Source organism: Zootoca vivipara, chromosome 2 (assembly GCF_963506605.1).
Source record: "Zootoca vivipara chromosome 2, rZooViv1.1, whole genome shotgun sequence".
NCBI lineage: Eukaryota > Metazoa > Chordata > Lepidosauria > Squamata > Lacertidae > Zootoca > Zootoca vivipara.
The window spans coordinates 90448840-90472185 of NC_083277.1; the positions used below are offsets into that span (position 1 = coordinate 90448840).

Sequence of the window (23346 nt, forward strand, 5' to 3'; positions counted from 1 at the left end):
CTTTGAGGTTGTTGCTGTTTTACAATCAAGCGGCATATGATTCCTGTAATAATAAATAAATAAAAACCTATCAGAAATAAATGCTTCCAGTATAGGAAGCAATATGATACAGTCATGGGAACAGAACTCTGAAGTAGATGAGCCTTTGGTCTGGTCCAGCAGAACTTCCTGTGTTCTTAGGATTTGTTGTTGTTTAGTCGTTTAGTCGTGTCCGACTCTTCGTGATCCCATGGACCATAGCACGCCAGGCACTCTTGTCTTCCACTGCCTCCCGCAGTTTGGTCAAACTCATGTTTGTAGCTTCAAGAACACTGTCCAGCCATCTCGTCCTCTGTTGTCCCCTTCTCCTTGTGCCCTCAATCTTTCCCAACACCAGCGTCTTTTCCAGGGACTCTTCTCTTCTCATGAGGTGCCCAATGTATTGTAGCCTCAGCTTCAGGATCTGTCCTTCCAGTGAGCACTCGGGGCTGATTTCCTTCAGAATGGATAGGTTTGATCTTCTTGCAGTCCATGGGACTCTCAAGAGTCTCCTCCAGCACCAAAATTCAAAAGCATCAATTCTTCGGCGATGTTGTCTAGGTTTGTCATTGCTTTTCTCCCAAGAAGCAGGCGTCTTTTAATTTCGGGACTGCTGTCACCATCTGCAGTGATCAAGGAGCCCAGGAAAGTAAAATCTCTCACTGCCTCCATTTCTTCCTATTCTCTTTTCCTAGGAGGTGATTGGACCAGTGCCCATGATCTTAGTTTTTTTTATGTTCTTAGGATTATTATGGATAAATTTGAAGGCAGCATGAGATGTATGGCCATTTTGACCCTTATCTCAAGTCAATGACTCTATTACCTTAAGTCAGGCATAGGCAAACTCCGCCCTCCAGATGTTTTGGGACTACAACTCCCATCACCCCTAGCTAACAGGACCAGTGGTCAGGGATGATAGGAGTTGTAGTCCCAAAACATCTGGAGGGCCAAGTTTGCCTATGCCTGCCTTCAATTGTTAGTCTCTAGGATGAAGGTAGCTTTTGGTCAAGAGTTCTCTGCTACGTCCCCAAACCACTCCAGTCATTCCTATCTCATCCAGATAGGATCTGAGCTCCTGTTACATTTCTTCAGCAGCAGAATTCCCTCCGCCGTTTTGTGTTTTTTTGCAAGGAGAGGAGATTTAGTGGCTCAAAGTAATTCAAAAGTGATCGCTTGTTTTGTTCTCCTTCCCCATGTGTCCCCGATCTTGTCTTCTGCAAATGCAATAACAGATTGTACAGCCAAAACAAGTGAGTGAGTCAACAACAACATCTTGAAGGAACCATCAGGGAAGCTTAAAAAGCTGTGTAGCATTAGTAACTATCCAGTTAAACCTGAATTCTCACTTATCCCTGTAAGGCTGAGGGGGGTGGGTAGCGTTTCCATACATGAATGTGCTTAATATGCAGACCCAATCCTTGGGGTCCTCACCACATCCTGTGTATAGTTTCAACACAAAGAGGAAGCAGATTAACATCAAAAGCTCTCCCAAATGGCTGTGGCCAGCAAGACTTTTGTATGGATGGGAACAAGAAGGCTCCAGGGAGCCTGTATTAGCAATTTGAAAATTGTTCTCATATAAACCACTGGTTTGGATCCAGCTAGGATCAGGTCAATTTGCATCACATGTTTTCATGCGGTTATCATCTCCGCCACAAAATTCTGCATCCCAGGCATATTCTGCCCACACATGACATTCTGCCTATTGGCTAGCAATGCTGCAGTGCACATCACCACGCCCCCGGAGCTGCTAACCACAGAGAGTGGGCTGAAGAGGATTCACAGACAAGTGATGCACATCCATGCTCTGGATTGGCAAAGCCAATCATCCGAAAGCTGAGCTGATGATTGATTAGTGATCAATAAATAGAGAGGGCGTAAAGTGGGCCTCCTTAAGCGGCAGGGAATAAAAGATCAGGGCGATGTATTCCTTACTGAGCTCTTCTGCTTTAGTTTTTGCGTAGGTTGTAGTTCATTCCATTCCACCCACTCTCTCCAAAGCACTTTTATATAGTCGTGTTGGTTTGCAGTACAGTTACTGATTTGCTGTCCAGGGGCAGCCTGCCATTTCTGATGGGCTCTTTGCTTTAAAAACCAAACCAAACCTATAGAAGCCCATATATATGCAGGCAATCTCCTTTTTTCTTCTTCTTTTGCTGCACTACCCTGTCATGAGACAAGTGCAAGTATGGTCATCCAAGTCGTCAATCTCGGTTGGAACCACATGCGGTTCACAGAATTATCTAATTATTAGGCACGGCATTTTGGAACTTGGACCAGTGCCTGATATTCATAACTCCTACAACACTTTAAGATTTATTTATTTATTTATTTATTTATTTATTTATTTATTTATTTATTTAAATACCACCAATTCGTTTAATAAAACAAACCCAGTTTGCATTTACACTGTTTATCGGGACTAGGGGGATTTGTAGACCATGTAATCCAGGCATCCCCAAACTGCGGCTCTCCAGATGTTTTGGCCTACAACTCCCATGATCCCTAGCTAACAGGACCAGTGGTCAGGGATGATGGGAATTGTAGTCCAAAAAATCTGGAGGGCCGAAGTTTGGGGATGCCTGATCTAATCCAATGGATAGCTGTATGCAGGAGGTCCCAAGCTAGGGCATCCCCAAGAGATTGCTTGGGTTATGGGATGGCATATAAATGTGTCCCTATGCCGTCATGGGTAAATCATAGGCAAATCACCATGAATGAAAAAGAAATATGGTGGGGCCCTAAGATAGTTGTGTTGTTAATCATCTTTCCTCAGTCAAGTGCAGTACAGCATAAGCTGAGAACCCCGATTAAAGGGGAGAATAAATAGTTAACCTATTGCATACCCTCCAACATTTCTCTGATGAAAATAGGGGTGTCCTGTTCAACAACAACAATTTTATTATTTATACCCCTCCCATCTGACTAGGTTGCCCCAGACACTCTGGGTGGCTTCCAACATATATAAAAATATAATAAAACATATTTTCAAAACTCCCCTGTATAGGGCTGCCTTCAGAAGTCTATTATAAAGGTGGTATAGTTACTTATCTCCTTGGCTTGGGCATAACCCCAATACCCACCAACATTTCTCTGATGAAAATAGGGACAGCCTACCATACCCTCCAACAATTCTCCAAGGAAAACAGGGATATTCTAAGGAAAAGCAGGACAATCTGGGGTCAAATCAGAAACCAGGACGGCTTCTGTAAATCTGGAACCGTCCCTGAGAAATAGGGACACTTGGAGGGTCTGCTAATGATGTTAAAATCAATACTCCACCAGGACTCAAGTATAGGCACATCAGTTATGGGTGGTTTGGGGGATCAGCTTTCTGCTGTCATCCTGAAGCCATTTTGCTTTGCTCTGAAGATACAAGTAAGAACAAAACTAAAAAGTGAAAGTCAGGATGGGTTGCATATAATAGAGGGATTGCAGCATGCAAGAGAATGTCACATTCAAGTGCCCTCAGGCTTGTACTTAGAATTCTAAACTAAAAATAGTTGTTTCTGTTTGACCTGCAAACCCAAATTCTGCAAATTAAACAAAGCATGCAAATGGCATTGCATAAATATACCAATTTGCGTTCTTTGTTTGGATTGCAGAACATTTGCCAAGAACTGTACGGTGGCGGACACAAAAGAATGGTCGAGAGGAATTAAGGGCAAACTACTAGGCTTCCCGATCGGAAGGTCGGAAGTTCGAATCCCCATGACGGGGTGAGCTCCCATTGCTCAGTCCCAGCTCCTGTCCACCTAGCAGTTCAAAAACACGCCAGTGCAAGTAGATAAATAGGTACCGCTCTGGTGGGAAGGTAAACGGTGTTTCCGTGTGCTGCTCTGGTTCGCCAGAAGCAGCTTTGTCATGCTGGCCATATGACCCGGAAGCTGTCTGCGGACAAACGTTGGCTCCCTCGGCCAGCAAAGTGAGATGAGCGCCGCAACCCCAGAGTCATCCACGACTGGACTTAACTGTTACCTTTACCTTTTTATGTGTTACACACAAATGCATGTGCGAAGCCTTCCTCTCGGGAAATGCCAGCCTGCTTCCTCCTGAAAAACTCCTCAGCTGCTCCCCCCACCTTCAGCAGATTTAGATTTACCTTGCAAATTGCCTTTCCCCAAGAAACTTTGCAAGGGAGAGCAGCTGTAACTGTATAGTTTCGCCCTCTTCGTTGCTAATTTATGCAGGACATAAGTTTTAGATGAGTGGATGAGCATGATCATCCTACAGTCAATTGTTGATTGGCATCCGTGGAAATTCTGCCCTCACTGCATTTCAGTCATATGATAAATACACCGTGTGTTGGACCTGCAGTTTAAAAAACCTAACCATAGAGAGCCAATGTGGATTGTGGTTGGCATGTCAGACCAGAGCCTGGGAGATCAGGGTTCGAATCTCCACTCGGCCATGAAGCTCACTGGGTGACCTGGGGCCAAGCGTACCCTCTCAGTCTGACCTACCTCACAGGGTTGTTGCGGGGATTGAATGAGGAGGGCGAGAACCATGTATGCCAGCGTAAGCTGCTTAGAGAAAAAGGTGGGGTGTAAAAAAAAATGCCTGTTAAGCAACTTTGCATAGACCAGACCCATAGCCAGCGTAAATAGGTTGGGCTTCCTCAATTAAAGCAGAGCTCCAATAACTTACGTCAATGGGTTTTCCACCCCGACATCCTCTTAAAGAAATGAATGAAAGAATGAACGAATGAAAGAAAGAAAGGTTTTCTGCAGTGATACCAGGGCAGGAATGTGAACTGGCCTCGTCTGTCTCTTCTTCGTCTGCTCAGAGCAATATCGAATATCTGAGAAGCACTTAATATAAACTGTCACCTTGGACTAAGATTAATTCCCCAATGTTTGACAGCAAATGAATTAAATAGAAAGGGGGGGAGGTAATCAAAGGGTATAGACCAGGAAGCAAGCCTATATTTGAATTTTTTTTGGGGGGGGGGATATCCAGGGACAGCTTTCAGCATAATTTCTTGTTACTTTTTTTTTTTAAGAGTCACTAAGAAGATGAATTTTTTTGTGGCGTGTGGGCAGTTACGCACTTCCTGTTCTGTCCTCCTGAACAGAGAAAGTGGGTTAATGACCAGAAATTACACAGCATCAATCTTCTCATTTCATGGAGAGATGGAGCATGGAAAATTCCATTTCTCCCCTTGTGCAAATCTCTTGCCAACAGCCCCCAAGGGATCCCAGAGTCTCCAAATATAATAAAACAATCAACCTGTAGTTTTAATTGACTCAGCGAGTTCCTTAATCCTCCTCCTCACCACACAAACACACACACACCAGTTTCCTTCCAAAAGGAAATATTCTTGCTTGAATTAATAATAAACTTGCCCTCGTGATTTGTAGATATATAATGTGTTGATTAAAGCCATTCCTTCCCGTGCTACAAATCGGCCAACTTGTAACATTCTGCATTTCACTATGAAGGAGTAAAATAGGACATGAGCTGTGCTAAATCTAGAGAAGGTCACTGAAAACCGTTGCAAACTTTTATCCACTTATCTGGGAGAAAAAACACCACAGATATATTGGTTCTTGCTTCTGAGTAGAGGTGTGTAGGACTGCGCTGTTAATGGATTGAGTTCGCAGTTTGGGAGTTTCTCTTCGAAAACAGTAGCAGACCCTTGTTTCAGACCCTCTAAGCGTCCCTATTTTCCAGGGACAATCCCGGATTTACAGAAGTCCCGGTTTCTGATTCGATCTCAGAATGTCCCGCTTTGACATCTGAAGGGGAGGGTGTTCCACTATTTTCATGGGAGAAATGTTGGAGGGTATGGAGTTATGCAACCCCTGACCAAGGAGATAAGTAACTATATAACCTTTAGGGGGATCACGAAGAGTCGGACACAACTAAACGACTAAACAACAACAACCTTTAGAAGACATCTGAAGGCTGGGGCAACCTAGTCAGATTTGTGGGGTATTATTATTATTATTATTATTATTATTATTATCATTATTATTATTATTCCTATTTTCATCAGAGAAATATTGGGAAGTATGTTGTTTGCTTTAAGAGTGTTTTATACCAGCCTTCAACGAAAAGTTTACCACAGAAGAGACTGCTATGTGGATCTTTGATCCAATTCAGCAGGGATTTTTTACATTCTTATGTGAAAGCCATGAAAAACATAATATTAACTAAATTAAGGCAGCATTTAAAAAGACCCAACAAAAAGAAATGTAACTTTAAATTATATTTAAGTTTTAAAGCCTGGCTGGGGGGTGGGGGGGTGGGGATGGATGAAAGAATAGGTTTTCCTGTCAGGCAACCCTTTGCCACAAGTGTGGTGCCACAACTGAGATGTCCTCCTCAGTCATGGACCATAGTCAGCCTTAGATGGCAGGGCTGCCCAAAAGATGATCTCTAAAGCAGATCTTAATTCACAGGCCATCCTTACCCCTCCTTCCCTATGAGGAAAAAAGACATTAGACAATAATGGAATGCTGGGGAAAAGTAACTAGATCAATCACACTGTGATATATGATAGGGTTGCCATATTTCAAAAAGTGAAAATCCGGACACAAAAGTTGTTAAGCTTTTTTGCCAAAGTTTGCAGCAATTTACCCAAAAACCAACACTTTTGAAAATTCCACCCGGACATATGGCAGCCCTAATATATGATAATGTATAATGACGTTGTGTTACATCTTGGGACCCTTTCGCAATTTCCTGGGGTTTATTTACATGGCCAAATTAAACTTAAGGAATTGGTATGGAACTGAAAACCTGCCCATATGTTAGCAGCCCCAAACTGGAAGAATAAAACTACTGGCTGGTTCAAGTTTAGAAAGTGGCAGAAATGCATCAACTCACAGAGTTGGTTCGACTATGTGATGGAAGAGAAAAAGAGGGGAAATGTTAGAAGTTAATGGCCGCTGTTGATTGAATTTATGAAAAATGGATATAACATGGATAATGATGACAATAATAGATTCTTCGTATGGTAAGAGTATATTGTCAGCCCTATATTGATTATTGGCGTTGAGTATGGATATAGATACACACACACACACACACACACACACAGAGAGAGAGAGAGAGAGAGAGAGATTTGGTATTAACATTTACAGTCATGCCTCGGTTTAAGTACGCTTCGGTTTGGGTGCTTTCAGTTTAAGTACTCTGCGGACCCGTCTGGAACGGATTAATCCACTTTCCATTACTTTCAATGGGAAAGTTCGCTTCAGGTTAAGTACGCTTCAGTTTAAGTACAGACTTCCAGAACCAATTGTGTACTTAAACCGAGGTACCACTGTATTTATAAGTGTTAATGGAGCGTTGAGGTGTTGAAATTATTTTACGCACCTTAGCTTGAAGGGACATTGCATTTGATCACCTTCCCTGACCAAAAGGAAACCTAAAAAATTGAATCACGCTAGCGAGTTGTCTCTGTTGCTTTTTCCCTCAGGAGCCCCCAGGTGACGGCGGTGGCAGCAGCGGCAGGAGCAGCAGCAAAGTGACAGAGCCCCTCCCGCAGACCTGAAATGCTCTGTCTCCACGAGGAAAAAACTGGCACCGGAACATGATAGCACCCAAGAGAACTACATCTGTCTCCTTTAATTACATCCCGTGTACATATTAGTGAGTGGAAGTGCTTTATGATTTCTATAGCAAAGGCCAGCAAAGCTATAGAAGGCCGGTTGTGCATAAGCACTCTCCCCGAAGTATAGACAGGCAAATTTAAATCATGTACACTGTGACGGGGGGGAGGGAATATCTTTAATTTCCCCAGGGGGAAAAAATAAATATTAAATAGATCAAGACTGTTAAAAGCTCATACACGTTTATAGCTCTGGAGATTTACAATTGTTGTCTGCCTTGCAGAGGACATTCCATCAAATGGCACTGAATCTGTCCATTTCCATCTTTTGTACTTAAGGTGAGAATTTAAAGCTCTAGCATTTGCAAGCACTTTTGTGCTCACGCACCACTCATGAGTAACCGTGTCCTTGTTTTGTTCAGAACACTAGATGACGTGTGCATAAGTGCTTGCAGGACCTAGGTCCAGAATTGTATCCGCATGATCCATTCAGAGCCACTTCCTTAGGAGATGCATTTGATCACAGCATTACATAGCCTAGATTCTGCAAAATCTTAACTATGGGTCAAATTCTAGTCTTGTCTATCATTCCTGCTTATCTCTGCTGTTAACTCCTCTAGGCTGGAGTTTCTCTGGAATTATATCAACAGTGTTTCCAACGCTCACTGTTTTGTCGTGAGTCTTGTATTATATAGTGTTTCCTCCCCCTCACAGATCCAACTCCAGGAGTCATGAGATTACAGGAGAGTCCTTCCGACGAGATTTAGCCAAAGCTTGAATACGTAAAGCGAGTGTAACCAAAAACCAAATGAGATATATGAAAAGAATATGTCGATAAATGCATTTCTAGACATCTCACGAGGCCTAAGACATTCACTCATGGCGTGTGTGTTTGTGTGTGTGTATGTGTGTGTGTGTGTGTGTGAGAGAGAGAGAGAGAGAGAGAGAGAGAGAGAGAGAGAGAGAGAATATATCATTATTTTTGGCCAATTCTATACTTTTTAGCTCAGACTTCAGGCCCTCTGAGTTCTATAGAGTTTAATCACATGTATGGATCAAATATGCATAGAATTACAGTCATAGTCACATATTAAGGCCTTGACCCTATGGGCAGTTATAGCTGAATAAGTCCCATGGAAGTGAATGGGATTTATTCCTGAACTTTGTGCACAGGATAACTGCTCCAGAGTTAGCACCAGGATTGGCTCGGCGCCAGAATCAACATTTCATTCTTTTCCTTTTAATTCATGCTGATCAGATTTTGAATGGTGCAATGTCTGAATTCCATCAAGGTTGACATCTGACCCATGGGAGGGGGATAGCACCTGGCTTGATTGCTCCTGTGCCTTCGGTAGAAAGTCGATCTGCAAAAATCAGCAGGTGACATGTTTCTTCATGGCATGGAGATGAACATTGTCCCCTGATCATGTTTGCCAAATCAATCTGTTCTTTAAAGACACAAGACCAGGTGTTGTTAAAAGAAAAAAGAAAAAAAAGCTGGCAATCCTACCAGCAAGCCACTTTATTAATATTTACATATTAAGCAACAGCAACATGATCAGATAAAGACAAAAGTGCATTAGCAGGCCACTTCCTTAAAAATAGCCTTATTCAAAAGCTATTACCTTTGCAGTTGAGATTTGAAGCTGATCCAGAATTAAAGTATGATCCTATGCCACAATCTAAATGTACTTTAAAGTTAATTTCCAAAGCAGAAAAAGATAGTATTTTTGGAAGAGAGACATACACAGTAACTGGTTAGCCTTTTAAGCAATATACTTCAGAATGTAATTTTCCAACCCCGTGAATTTCAGTACATAACATCTCTTGGCTTCTCTCTCTTTCTCTCTCTCCCTCTTTCTCTTTAATGGCAATGAGAAAAAGCCTGACTGTTATATTTTCCATAAACAGAAAGCGGTTGTCTCTCTGTCTAATATATCCATATCTATCTATGTACTTTTGATGAGAGAGATTTTATTAGAACATGAGAAAGAAACAGCCAAGCAAGGATGAAAAGCAAAAAGCAAAAGAACTCTTATGTATGGACATCATCTTGCCCGTTGTAAACCGGAGGTAGAAAATTAAGAGCAGTGGAAGGGCAGCCTAGGTATTCACTTACTGGTATGTAAGCAGAAGGTAAGGGAACAATTGGATGTAGCTCTTTGCTGACTCTCGCCCAGTCAACTCCATCTCTTCCAAGCCTGTTCTAAACAGTAGGGTCCCTCGGGGGCGGGGGGGGGGCAGGAAGCTGTTTTATCATTTGAATTGTCTGTTAAAACTGCCATTCACCCCCACCCCACCCCCCAAATGGCACTGTATAAAATAATAAATATTAATACCTATGATTTAACTGTGTATTTTATAAAATAGGCTTTTGGTGCTATGAAAAGTGATTTGTGAATGTTTTCCTCCTTATCGTACTAGATCCTCTTGTTTACTCTCCAACGTACCAATGGATCCCTGTTGTAATTTTCCTCTGCATTATTTGTATGACAATGTATGCTGCCAATACGCTGTCTTGTGGTTTTATTTAATCTTTATACATGTGTTCCTTGTTATAAGTGTCACCATTCTGTGCTTGTTGAGTCTGCCTATATAGTGCAACATCATAGAGTAAGGTAAGGTAACCCAAGGAATGGGCTGAACCCAAGAGTGAGCAGCTAACTCATTGTGACTGTTAATTCTACACCAAGGCTTGCACATTATTATTTTCAAATGCTCTGATCCTTAAGAGTGGAGATGGGGAAACTGTGGTGCTCCAAACATTTCTGGACTGCAGTTCTGGCCATTGGCCATTGCTGGCTGGGGGCTGATGGGAGTTAAGTCCAACATCTTCTGGACGACTACAGATTCTCTGTTGCTGCTTAAGAAAAACACACCAACTTAAGGCTTCCATGAATTGTCCTTAAAGACAATGGAATGAGATGGACTCTTGGGCACGGGACACGGCTGCGTTGGAGCGCTCACGCTCCCCCTTTCATTTGAGGCTCCTTTGTGGCGTCGGACGGCATCGGGGCCAGAAGGATCAGCCGCCGCTTACTTGTTTTTTGCGCGCGTGCCCGATTCTTCCGCAGGGGAGTTCCCGGGTCTCCTGCTACGGCCTCACAGCAGGGTTGAGGCGGCTATTTCCTGCCCAGGAGGGTCCCGCGAACGTCAGGGTCGGGTAGGTACCGGTACCCCCCAACACGTCTTATTTTTGGGGGATGTCTTATTTTTTTTTTGCCTTTAAAAGATCGTGCCATGGCTTATTTTAGAGGCACGTCTTATTTTAGAAGAAACACGGTACTCTATAGATAATGTCTGAGCAGGCATTCACACTTCAGATGGGGTGCTACATCATAAACTTCCATCCCAGGCTGTGTACCTTGAAGTACATTTAAACCACACCCCTCCAAAATAAGTCCTGAGAACTGTAGTTTGCACCTCACAGATCTACAGTTCCCAGCAACCTTAACATACTACAGTTCCCAAGATTCTTTGGTGGGAGAGTGCTTTAAATGTATGGTGTATATGAAGCCTGGTCAAATTCTATTCTGAGACCTCTGTGCTCCGCTGGCCCATCCGTGCTGATCCCTCCTGCAAATTTGAACCTTCCACCTGTCTATCCTCCCCAGTCCTGTCTGTCTGGTAGTGGGTGACTTAAGAGATGCCTGCCATTTTTAGATTCCCACAATGCCCCAGAGTGATCTGGATGCCAGGGCATTCGCTGAAGAAATTGAAAGGCTGGGTGGTTTGCATCATCTCTGCAGAGCGGGTTCCAAACTGACTTTCCTTTCAATATTTAAACAATTCAAGGCAGCTATTTCATATAAATATAAATGAGATAGAGATAGAGATATAGTGTGTGAGATATATAGATAGATATTCCTGCTATGAAAATGGCAGGTGAGAAATATGAACTGGCATTCAAACCTGAAATATACAACTGTGTCCATTCATACCAAATTGTTCAGTCTTCGAGAGCAGTATCCTGTTACAGACAAATGATTGGAAAGTCAGACGAGCCAGTGCAACCAACAGTTGCTCAGCCAAGAAAATGTTTGATTAACTAGCCAGAAGTTGCTTGTTGCAGTTAGCATCACTTTCCCTTTTATCGCTTTTCTTTGGTATTGTTGTTGAATATCACTAGATGAGCACTCCTGTGCAGGAGTTGAAGAGGAGGAAAAGAAAAGGAAGGTTTTAAAAAACGGTGCAGTTGGAGAACAGCACCTTTTGCCACAAATGTCTCAAAACATTCAAAAGATGCTGTGACTTCTTCCTTGCCACAAAGCAATCACAATATGTGTCCTATCTGGGGGAAAGTGTTCAGATTTTCACAGGTGTAAAACACGCGGGCTCAGAAAACATGGAAGTCCCTGCCACTGATGTGGCACTTTGAGAAAAAGCACAAGGGCAGCCAGGGCACAAGGAGTGAGAAGGAAATGTTTTATTTAGGCTACTGCACAATAAATTTATGCGGCTGGTCATGATCCGCATTATGGTCTGAAGGCAAGGGGGCTGCTGAAGTTAAAGGGGGTGACCCTGAGCAATGTCTGGGTGGGAGACCATGTGTTGAGCTCCTTGGAAGAAGAATGGAGAATATATATAATTCACACACAATGCGCACCATGTAATTAAGTCGTTGGTAATCCTTGACATTAGGCTTGTCCAAAGGTCCCAATAATGGACGTTCTGTCTTGGACTTGACAGATGCTTGTGGGGAGAGTGTGGGGACCCATACCTCTGCAGCCATAAACAGAAGAGAAGCAGCAGAGTTTATGCATCTTACAACGGGAACCGCCAGAAGGCCCTCGGTACTGGACCTCAGTGTTCAGGCAGAATGATGGGGGAGGAGACGCTCCTTCAGGTATACTGCACCGAGGCAATTTAGGGCTTTAAAAGTCAGCACCAACACTTTGAACTGTGCTCGGAAACGTGTACACACACACACACACACACACACACACACACACACACACAGCATGAGATGGGAGGCTCACTGCATCAACACTCCCAACAGATCCTGTTCTCAGATCAGCTGAGGGTGCTTTCAATACCATAGCTTTTCCTTGCGGAGAACAAGTCAGGTCTCCGACCTGGTTTCAATACACTCTTTCACACCTTGATGACATCCCCACCAGCCAGGGAAGGGGAGAAGGAGAGGCTAGTTCCCTTTGCAGAACAACTGCCAACTATTCTGTTTCTGTAGCAACTCATCACACATACCTGGCCATCTCTTTAGCTATGCAAAAACCCTTCTTCACAGTTTGGCCCCATAACAGTCTCTCTTCATAACCAGTCACAGGGCAGAGTGTGGGGCAAAACCCCATTTAGTTCAAGATCAATTTCATTGCAATATATTCTTTGCAATGAATCTTCTTGCAGAGAAAGGAGCGCGATTGCACAATGCCAAAGCCTCTCCCTCTCCCTGCAGAATAGCTGGTGGTTGGGGAGGGGGCACCCAGAGAGCAAGATGAAACCTGGCCACAGGTCCCATCTAGCCTTGTCATAATATTTAACTTTCTAGAAGAACTCTTTACCAGCTGTTAGCCAGCTTTGGACCAGTTTACTCCATACATGCCAATTATTGTTGGCTTCCGTCTGTCTCAAGAGACAATGGAAGATTGCACCATCAAGGGCAGTCAGACTGTTGGGAGAGTTACAGTGCCTGCTGTGGCTGTAGAGACTGAAACGGAAGAGACATGTTTTGTTGCAGCTGGGGCAGATGAAAGTGTCTGGTTGTGCTGCTACAGATGCACCATAACGTTGCTCGTCCCAATGGGCATTTCTCCTCTGGTCACTGCTATGGAGTGCAATACTACATATTGTAAGCATGCCAAGTGCCATGTAATGTTCAGCCCACATCCATAAGGTGTTGACCTTTCAGTATGGTAGCATTTATGCTTTGGAACTCCCTGACTAGTGACATTAGGTAGGCCACCCATTATACTGCTTTAGACACCTGCTAAAAAGTTTTTTTAAAATTAAACAAGCCCATCCAGATACATAATTTCACATTTCCTTTAAAATTTTAATGATTTTATCTGTGAATTATTGACAAATATTTTTTCATTGTTTTGTGCACAATTGATATTTTTTTCCCCATTCAGCCATTTTTTATCTATTTTTCCAAAATAAAGTAAAATAGAAACAAAGCCATGAGTGGCAAACAGCTGACCAGGCTGCCTAGTAGTCAAAGCTGGGTGGATGTGTAGAATAAAGGGTTAAAATCTTTCCTTACTGTTCTGTGTGCAATATTAAGCCACATCCACAATGCAGCAGCCTAAAAAGGCAGCCCCCCCAACCCACTTTGGCAATCCCACCCCATCATTGCTTAAGCAGCTGCCAAGTGACAGAAGGTAATTATTTAGTCCTTCAGCTGCTCCAGCTAGATTAGGCTGCTACCCCTCTTTCCTTTCACCTTTGCATTGTTTGTTTCCAAAGAGACAGCCAGGGATAATTGACTGTCAGAAGGGCAAGGATGCTGAGGAGGAGAGGGAGGGGAGGAGCAGGAAACTTGACAACAGAAGGATCCGCTTGGATGACAGCCACTTTTTAAGTCTTGAACCTATATGCCAATCCCCTTAAGAAGGTAGCAATGCACACACACCCCTCCTCCTGAAGCAGAGGAAGGGTCTGTATCTAGTCCAGCATGGCTGGTTTCATGCCTCTGGGAAACTCAAAAACAAAGCATGAAAGCAACAGCCCTGACCTTTGCTTGGCACTCCATATATTTGCTCTAATTTATGGAAGTACCTCTTGGCACTCAAGACTTGCAAGCTGTGGATAGACCTATCCTCTATTAGTTTTTCCTAATCGTTTCGGGGTTTTTAAAATCCACCTAAGCTCATGGCCACCACTAGATCTTGCCAGTGTACTCTGTCATTTAATGGTGGGTTCTGTGAGAAAAGTACCTCCTTTCGGCTGTCCTGAACACACTGATAATTTAAAACGGGTGGGTTCCATGATTACTGCAGATGGTGACAGCAGTCACAAAATTTAAAGACGCCTGCTTCTTGGGAGAAAAGCAATGGCAAACCTAGACAGCATCTTAAAAAGCAGAGACATTACCTTGCCGACAAAGGTCCGTATAGTTAAAGCTATGGTTTTCCCAGTAGTGATGTATGGAAGGGAGAGCTGGACCATAAAGAAGGCTGATTGCCGAAGAATTGATGCTTTTGAAATATGGTGCTGGAGGAGTGCAAGAAGATCAAACCTGTCCATTCTGAAGGAAATCAGCCCTGAATGCTCACTGGAAGGACAGATTGTGAAGCTGAGGCTCCAATACTTCGGCCACCTCATGAGAAGGGAAGACTCCCTGGAAAAGACCCTGATGTTGGGAAAGATTGAGGGCACAAGGAGAAGGGGATGACAGAGGATGAGATGGTTGGACAGTGTTCTCGAAGCCACCAACATGAGTCTGACCAAACTGCGGGAGGCAGTGGAAGACAGGAGTGCCTGGTGTGCTCTGGTCCATGGGGTCACGAAGAGTCGGACATGACTAAACGACTAAACAACAACAACAACAACATGGCAAAATCTGTGTCCTGCCAGATATTGTTGGACTCCATCTCCCATCAACCCCAACCAGCATGGCCAATGGTGAAGCATGATGGGAGTTGAAGTCCCATAACATCAGGAGGGTGGCAGATTCTGCACACCTTATCTCTTTGTTTTATTTAAAAGCATTTATGAACAGCTTGATTTTTAAATAAGAAAAACTTTAAGCAACACACAACATAATAAACAATATCACTGAAACAAAAGTATAGCAGAACACCAGAAAAGCAGTAGTAGAAAAGCATATAAAAACAAGCAAAAACAGGAATTATGGAAAAACAAATAGATGTGAGATGATGATGTGGAATGAGAAAGATTATCTGTCTTCAATTCCCTCTCCAGACCTTTCTCTGAGGAGCTGGTGTCAATGATGCCTGAAGTCTTAATAGCTAAGGGACCCAGGTGGCACTGTGGGTTAAACCACAGAGTCTAGGGACTTGCTGATCAGAAGGTCGGTGGTTTGAATCCCTGCAATGGGATGAGCTCCCGTTGCTCGGTCCCAGCTAGCAGTTCAAAAGCACATCAAAGTGCAAGAAGGTAAACGACGTTTCCGTGCGCTGCTCTGATTCGCCAGAAGCAGCTTTGTCATGCTGGCTGGCCACATGACCCGGAAGCTGTCTGCAGACAAATGCCGGCTCCCTCGGCCTATAGAGCGAGATGAGCGCCGCAACCCCAGAGTCGGACATGACTGGACCTGATGGTCAGGGGCCCCTTTACCTTTACATTGACCCTGCACAACCCAAGCTATTGTCCATATTCCTTCCTCATGGGCTGTGCAACACTAACACTGTGGAATGTCTGGGCCCAGGAGGCTCGACAAAGTGGACAATTCTGGGTGGATGTTTATTGGTTCATTTGATCTGGGAGATTTATATCTGCCCTGTTCTTCCCATGCCTTTCACATTGCTCAGAGTTGCTTGCTGCAATTAGAAACCGCAGTAGTACAAAAACAAAACAATACTGAAAAGCAAACAAATCAAAGCAGATAACAACTGTGGCTTATTTATATGTCACATTTTCCAGCAAAACATTTATGCTCAGAGTGCTTCATTAAAAGAGACAATAGTACGGTGACCATAATTTGTAATTTTAAAAAAATATCACCACGACATACCACTACTAAAGCAGTGGTTCCCAGTTAGTGGCCTGCAGACCTCAGGGGGTCTGCATAACCCACCCAAGAGATCTGTGGCTTCTTGGATTGGCAAAGGAGAGCAGGAGGCAAGCAGAAGAAATGTATCCAAGGAATCAAACCCCAAGGAGATCCAGCGTGGTGTAGTGGTTAAAACTCACCAGCATTTTAGTGTGCCTTCTCCTAACAGGCACATTTTTGCAAAGCAATTCCCCCAAACATAATGCATATTTGCATGTCATTTACACTCAACAGTTGACCACACCTTGGGAAACACATTTTCGTGCACATTACTGTACTTGACTGGATAACTGCATTGCAAAATTCAGAGGAAGTGTGAATTTCAGTTCAGTGAATTTCGAAATATGGCTCTTCCCATTCCTGAACTGCTTCAGAAAATGCTAATTTTGCAGCTTCGCTTTTGAATGTGAACTGAATTAAAATTCCCCTCCCAAAGCAGGAATTGAGCCAGCAGAGAATTCAGGAATTCAGGAGCCGCAGGAAGACCGATGGAGCATAGAGGCTGTCCCATGTTCTCAAACCACAACCTTGTTTGGTTGGGGGATTTTTGTGCATCATTGTTTTCCCTTGGCCTGGTGATGGTTCCTCTGTTCTGCCTGTCTTCGAGTAAAGGAGCAGCATGTTTATGGGAAGTGTCAGTGGCTTATCTCTGCACGCTTGTCCGAACCTGAAGCCAAGAAGAGCTCAGAGTGCCACAAACTATTTTCATTAGCACCTGTGATTACAATGTTTATCTACAGCTATCTGTCAGGCAAATTTAGATTTCTCATTTGAGAAAAGGCAGTGAGGGAAATGAACTGGCAAAGCAGCTCCTGCATGCGGGAAAAGTTATTTGCAAAATGCCCCTTGGTGTCTGTTTCCTGTCTCTTTTCAACTGCTACCAGACTGGCGTCTCCCTGTGCTACGTACTAATTGTTGCTGTAACACACAAAGGAATTGCAATTGGCTTTCCACACTATTGGAGATATAGCACTTTGCCCATGTGTATATCTTCCATCTACCCCAGTGGGCTTGACGTAGTTCTGCAGGTAGAGAAAAGGAAGATAAAATTCACTTGAGTGGCCACCTAAAGCAAAATTTAGGGATCCTTTTTTTTAAAAAAAAAAACACAATTATTTAGCATAAATCATTAGCATCAAAAGAGATTCATTTAAGTATGCTTGCCGGATTACTGCCTATGAAATCTCAAAAAGCAAAGTGTCACAACTTTTGTTTTGGATCAGAAGTATAGATAGGAAATGTTTAATGAGAAGAAGAAGAGAAAGAAAAAAACACTTGCAGGTAAAATGTCTCCACTGCATGATTTAAAACATAATACTATGACACAGGGGCGTACCCAGGATCAAAACTGGGGGGGGGGGAGGCGAGAGAGGGAAGGAAGGAGGGAGTGAGGGAAGAGAGAGAAGGAAGGAAGGAAGGAAGGAAGGAAGGAAGGAAGGAAGGAAGGAAGGAAGGAAGGAAGGAAGGAAGGAAGGGGTGAGAGAGAAGGGAGGGAGGGAGGGAGGGAGCAAAAGGAAGAAAGAAAGAGGGGGGAAGGAAGGATGGAAGGATGGATGGATGGATGGAGCTCCCGTCCGCCCCCCCCCCCCCAAGCTCAGGCTGCTCCTCCCCCCTCCCACGTTCCTGTCGCTGGCTGCAGCCGCAGAGGGGGCAAAAACAGCCTGATTTCCGGCTGCTTCTCGCCCTCCCCACGTTCCTGTCACTGGCTGCAGCCGCGGAGGGGGTGGAAACTGCCTGATTTCGGGCTGCTTCTCTTCCCCCCCCCCATGTTCCTGTCGCTGGCTGCAGCCGCGGAGGGGGCGGAAACAGCCCGATTTCCATAACCCGCAGCGACTTTTCCCCTTCAGTTTTCGGAGGGGAAAAGTGCGGGTTGTGGTCCGTAAAATACGGTTTAAATTTTTTTTTTGTTTCTGGGGGGGGCAGCTGCCCCCCTGCCCCTCGCTGGGTACACCCATGCTATGACACCTAACCATTTTGCCATTTTTCTATCCCATCATTCCTCCCACGGGAGCATATGAGCAACTGACAAAATAAAACAAGACATTAGAACATTCAAAACATCAAACAGATCCTAAATTTTAAATAACAAAGCAGAAGGCAACCCCCCTCCCCAAGACCACCAATCATACTCCAAAGGTCTGGACAAGGACATGCAGGGGAGTTTTCATATTGTGCCTGAGAACTGCAATAGTGAGAGGGATGTGGGAGTTCCAAAAAAAGGGGTGTCACCACTGAGGATGCCCTGTCTCATGTGATTGTTCTCCTCACTACCACCCATGACAGAAAACAAACAGCGGCCTATTCCACGGATGACAAGGATGAAAGTGTCTCTTTAAAGTGGCTAAAACAACATACCTGCTCAATGGCTTCTGGTGGTTGGTAGGAACTGGCTATGACATATCTCACCTGTTTGGGTGAAGGCTGGGGCCACACTAACACTTTGGCAGCTGGAATATAGCCATCCAATAGAATCATAGAATCACAGAGTTGGAAGAGACCACAAGGGCCATCCAGTCCAACCCGCTGCCAAGCAGGAAACACCATCAAAGCATTCTTGACATATGGCTGTCAAGCCTCTGCTTAAAGACCTCCAAAGAAGGAGACTCCACCACACTTCTTGGCAGCAAATTCCACTGTTGAACAGCTCTTACTGTTAGGAAGTTCTTCCTAATGTTTAGGTGGAATCTTCTTTCTTGTAGTTTGAATCCATTGAATCCATATCACCGTGTCCGCTTCTCTGGAGCAGCAGAAAACAACCTTTCACCCTCCTCTATATGACATCCTTTTATATATTTGAACATGGCTATCATATCACTCCTTAACCTTCTCTTCTCCAGGCTAAACATACCCAGCTCCCTAAGCCGTTCCTCATAAGGCATCGTTTCCAGGCCTTTGACCATTTTGGTTGCCCTCCTCTGGACAATTATTGCTAATATTATTTTAAGTTATTACCTGCCCTTTACCCTAAGGTCTCAGGGCAGTTTACAACATTTTAAAATACAACATTAAAAACAGTTTGAAACAGCTAGGGGCTCTGAATACAGGATACTTCCAGACTGTCGCTCTTTTCGAGTGGGGTTCATTCACGTACTGGCAAATTCTGACTGCATAATTGAAGTTGATCGCAGACGCTCCATGTGCCCTTATTTTCCAGGGACATTCCCGGATTTACAGAAGCCATCCTGGTTTCTGATTTGATCCCGGACTTTCCCACTATTCCGTAGGACAGCTGTATTTACACCAGAGAAACGTAGGACGTCCCTATTTTCATCGGAGAAATGTTGGGTGGCATTGAGTTATGTCGTCCTTGTGTCAAGGAGATAAGTAAGTAGACAGCCTTTAGAAGACATCTGAAGGCCACCCTGAATAAAGACTTTCTTTTAATGTTTTATTATGCTTTTATATTTGTTGGAATGCCACCCAGAGTGACTGGGGCAACCCAGTCAGAGGGGCAGGGTATTATTATTATTATTATTATTATTATTATTATTATTATGGACTTTCCCTATTTTCATCACAGAAAAGTTGAAGGGTATGTAATTGAGAGGTCTTAGGCACCAACCCTGCTTTCCCAAAAGATCAGGCTTTTTGCAATAAGGAAAATGCACAGGGAAGGGTGGGGTAACCCAGGCCTCGATACCATGTTATCTTGCCTCCCCACAAACAAATCTGATTAATGCTAATGAAAAATCTGACAAACAAATCGGAACAAATGCTCATTAAATCGCCAACTCTCAGCTAACCTCCCTGTGGGCAAATCAGGATGAAGGTTCAAAGGCTCAATAAACGGGTCATTTGCGACTCTCCTCCAACAGGTCATGGAACCATAGAGCATAGCTGCCAAGTTATCCCTTTTTTACAGGGATTTTCCCTTATGCTGAATAGGCTTCCTCGCGAGAAAAGGGAAAACTTGGCAGCTATGCCATAGAGTCACCTGCAAGCTCTTTACTTTTAGGGATGCATGCATTACAAATAAGCCACACCTTGTTTGGGTCCCTGCCTGCTGCTGCTGCTGCTGCTGCTTCCTCCTGAAACTTCCAACCATTCCACAAAGTGGAGACTCACAAGACAATGATAGGCTCCTCATACTCCTATGTCTACGACAGAAGCCACCCCTGCCCCTTATGAAAAGGCCTCATTGCACATCCCCCTCTCTCCTGCAGCAGTCTCCCCGCACACCGGCCCACTGGCTCCCTCTGTGAGAAGCCTTCCAAGCAGCTGGATTGGTGCTTTGCTCAGCTACTGTGCTGGTTATAAATAATATCTTAATCTTCGCTGACAAAACACAGCTGAGGTTCTGGCTGTGCACCAGAGTGAACATCTCCCAAGCAATCAAGTGGAGGAGGGGGGGTCTGGCTGGGGGGGTAATATTCATGATTTTAAGCTCATTGGGCGGGGGGGGGGCATTCCCTTTGGCTGCTCCCAAAGCACCGTTTTCTCTGGAAACTTGCTTGTACGTAAAAACCAGCAGCACATTGTTAATACTGGGCAAACTCCTCTCTCTGTTCCTTCTCTAGCATTGGCTCTCGTAGTGAGCACCTGGCCTCTGAAGCTACGTGCATTCTTCCCAACTGAACATATTCCAAGGGAAATTGGAAGGTCCACACAGATTTGTTGTGTTGCTGTTCATACACAAGGTCAGGCGCTGCAGAATCTGCGGGTTGGAGACTTCTGTCTGTTGCTATCTTATCCTCAGCCTGGATAGCTCAGTTGGTTAGAGCGTGGTGCCGATAACGCCAAGGCTGCAGGTTCAATCCCTGTATGGGACAGCTGCGTATCCCCGCATTGCAGGGGGTTGGACTAAATAAAAAATTATTTAAAAAATCTGGCTGGGTTTCCCAACAGAATGTTAAAAACATGATAAAACATCAAACATTATCGATGATCCTCAGCTTCCCTTCCAACCCTAAAATTCTATGGTTCTGTTGTAGCCCTTGCCCTCTTGCAGGAGACAAGAGGCGGGTTTTTTGTTTGTTTGTTTTGTTTTTTGTTTTTTTGCATAGTCCAGACACTAATGGAGGGAATTCCAAGAGGAGGATTTATCCTTGCTCCATAAACTAGACCACTTTGCAGACCAGTGATTGAGAAGCGCTGAAAACCAATGCTGACAGCGCAAGTCTGAATTGCAAGCTTGCTCCAAGGCAAGTCCCAGTGCCCCCTAGAAAGCATCTTTAAATAGCAGCCGAAGACACGCATCACTTGCAGACTGGTCACCTGAAAAATGAAAGTGCCTCCAAGGACCATTTCATACTTTCACTTACACAGAGCAGATGTTGGCAGATGTCTTCCCAGGATGCCTGCTTGGGGAACGGCAACGCTGACACCACAATCTGAAGCGGGAGAGATGCCTCTGCAGAACCTGGAGTGGCTGCATGGACTCAGTGGCGCCAAAGCCATATGGAAGGTCTCCAGCTTGGTTCACTGAACACGTCCCCATGTGCTTTCTGATGTGCATCCTATGTGACTGGAAATCAGTTGGCTTTTTGAAGTCTAAAATTGTTGTTTGTTTCAAAGAGGACACACACACACACACCCTACACCATCCACCACTTGGTGCTATTCTACTCCTCTTGAGGAATTTTCCCTTCCTCTTGCTCTCCACTTCCTAGTCAGGGTTCAGGGCAACCAAAATAATCAAGGGGATGGAGCAACTCCCTCTGGGAAGGAAGGTTGCAGCATTTCAGGCTTTTTAGTTTCGAGAAAAAGGCAAGCAAGAGGCAACATGACAGAGGTGTATAAACACTGGCAGAGGAAGGAAGCTCTGCCACTGTGTATAAAATCATGTGCAGCATGGAGAAAGTGGATAAAGGTTTCTCCCTTTCTCATAGCACTGGAACTCATGGACATCAATGAAGCGGAATGTTGGAAGATTCAAAACAGATGAAAGAAAATCCTTCTTCACGCAGCGCATAGTGAAACTATGGAACCTGCTCCCCCAGGAGGCAGCCATTGACGTGTAGGTGGGTTCCCACAAGGCAAGACACAGTGATAACAGCAAGAACCTTTATTGAACAAACAGAACTGGACAACTACTGCTTATATACATTTCTGAAGGCCTGGGCCACTCCCGCTCCAAATGTGATTGGGTGTCCAAACTTCCAAGCTGCAAATCATAAGTCAGAGTGCAGGGCCAATGGCAGAGGCCCAAATTCTGAAATGTTCTGTGATTGGATATTGTCACAGATGGGGTGTTGGCTACTCCCGAGTAAGCACTCCACACATCCTCTGGATTTTCATAGTTTTATTGTGCATGCTATATACAGTGGTGAGATGTCTCAAATCATGTCTGCTCTGCATGGGGCAGAAGCCCACAATGGCCTCTCGTGGGCTCTGACCCCCCTTTTAAGACTCCAAACGCCCCTCCTCCTTGCTCTATGGGTCCTCCGTGGTCCCAAACCAGGCTCCTGAGGTGCCGTTCCCTCTCCTCCCTCCTTTCCAGCCCCTGCTGAAGCTAGCTCCTCCCCTGCTTCCCTGCTACCAACCTGGAGCTGAGCCACCAGGACTCTGCAGAGCCCTGGACCCGTCTTAACCCTTCCTGTTCCTGATTTGAACTCCCAGACTTGCTGCTGCTCTCCCATCTGATGGAAGTAAGCAGAGTGGGCTGCTCTCTGCAAGCCCTCTCTCTTACAGATATCACATATCGAATCGGAACACAGGGGCTCAGAATCCTTAGTCCTGACTCAAGCTCAGGCAAACACAGACCACTGAATACATAACAGTCATGGCCACCAATGTGGATGGCTTTAAAGGAGGATTAGACAAATGAAGGAAAGGGCAGTTGATGGCGACCAACCATTATGACTATGTTCTATCTCCACAGTTGGAGGCAGCAATGCTTCTGAATGCCAGTTGCTGGAAACCACAGGAGAGAAGAATGCTTTTTGGCTTGAATTCTACTTGTGGGTTTTCTATAGGAATCTGGATGGCCACTGCGAGAACAGGATGCTGGACTAGATGGGCCACTGGCCTGATCCAGCAGGCTCTTGTGTTCTCAAGTGGGTCTGCCCGATTGCTGTTACTGCCTTTGTATTTTGTGATCGAAGGGCAGTGCAATGGTACAGCTTTAAGTACTCTCATG

The 23346-nt window shown here is 44.5% G+C and overlaps 1 protein-coding gene and 1 non-coding gene across 3 annotated transcripts in view; both read left to right on the forward strand.

Annotated features, from left to right (window-relative positions):
- The window catches only part of CYGB (cytoglobin), a 52759-nt gene extending 42674 nt beyond the window's left edge, over positions 1 to 10085 (forward strand). For both annotated transcript variants that reach the window (XM_035104552.2, XM_035104553.2), the window contains exon 4: positions 7445 to 10085. In XM_035104552.2, coding sequence (XP_034960443.2) covers positions 7445 to 7496 — 52 coding nt within the window. In that variant the 3' untranslated portion in view covers positions 7497 to 10085. The remainder of the gene's footprint in view (positions 1 to 7444) is intronic.
- A 10878-nt stretch (positions 10086 to 20963) lies between these two features.
- TRNAI-GAU (transfer RNA isoleucine (anticodon GAU)) lies at positions 20964 to 21037 on the forward strand. Its single transcript has one exon. It is a non-coding gene; the product is annotated as a tRNA-Ile (tRNA).
- Positions 21038 to 23346: the final 2309 nt, after the last annotated feature.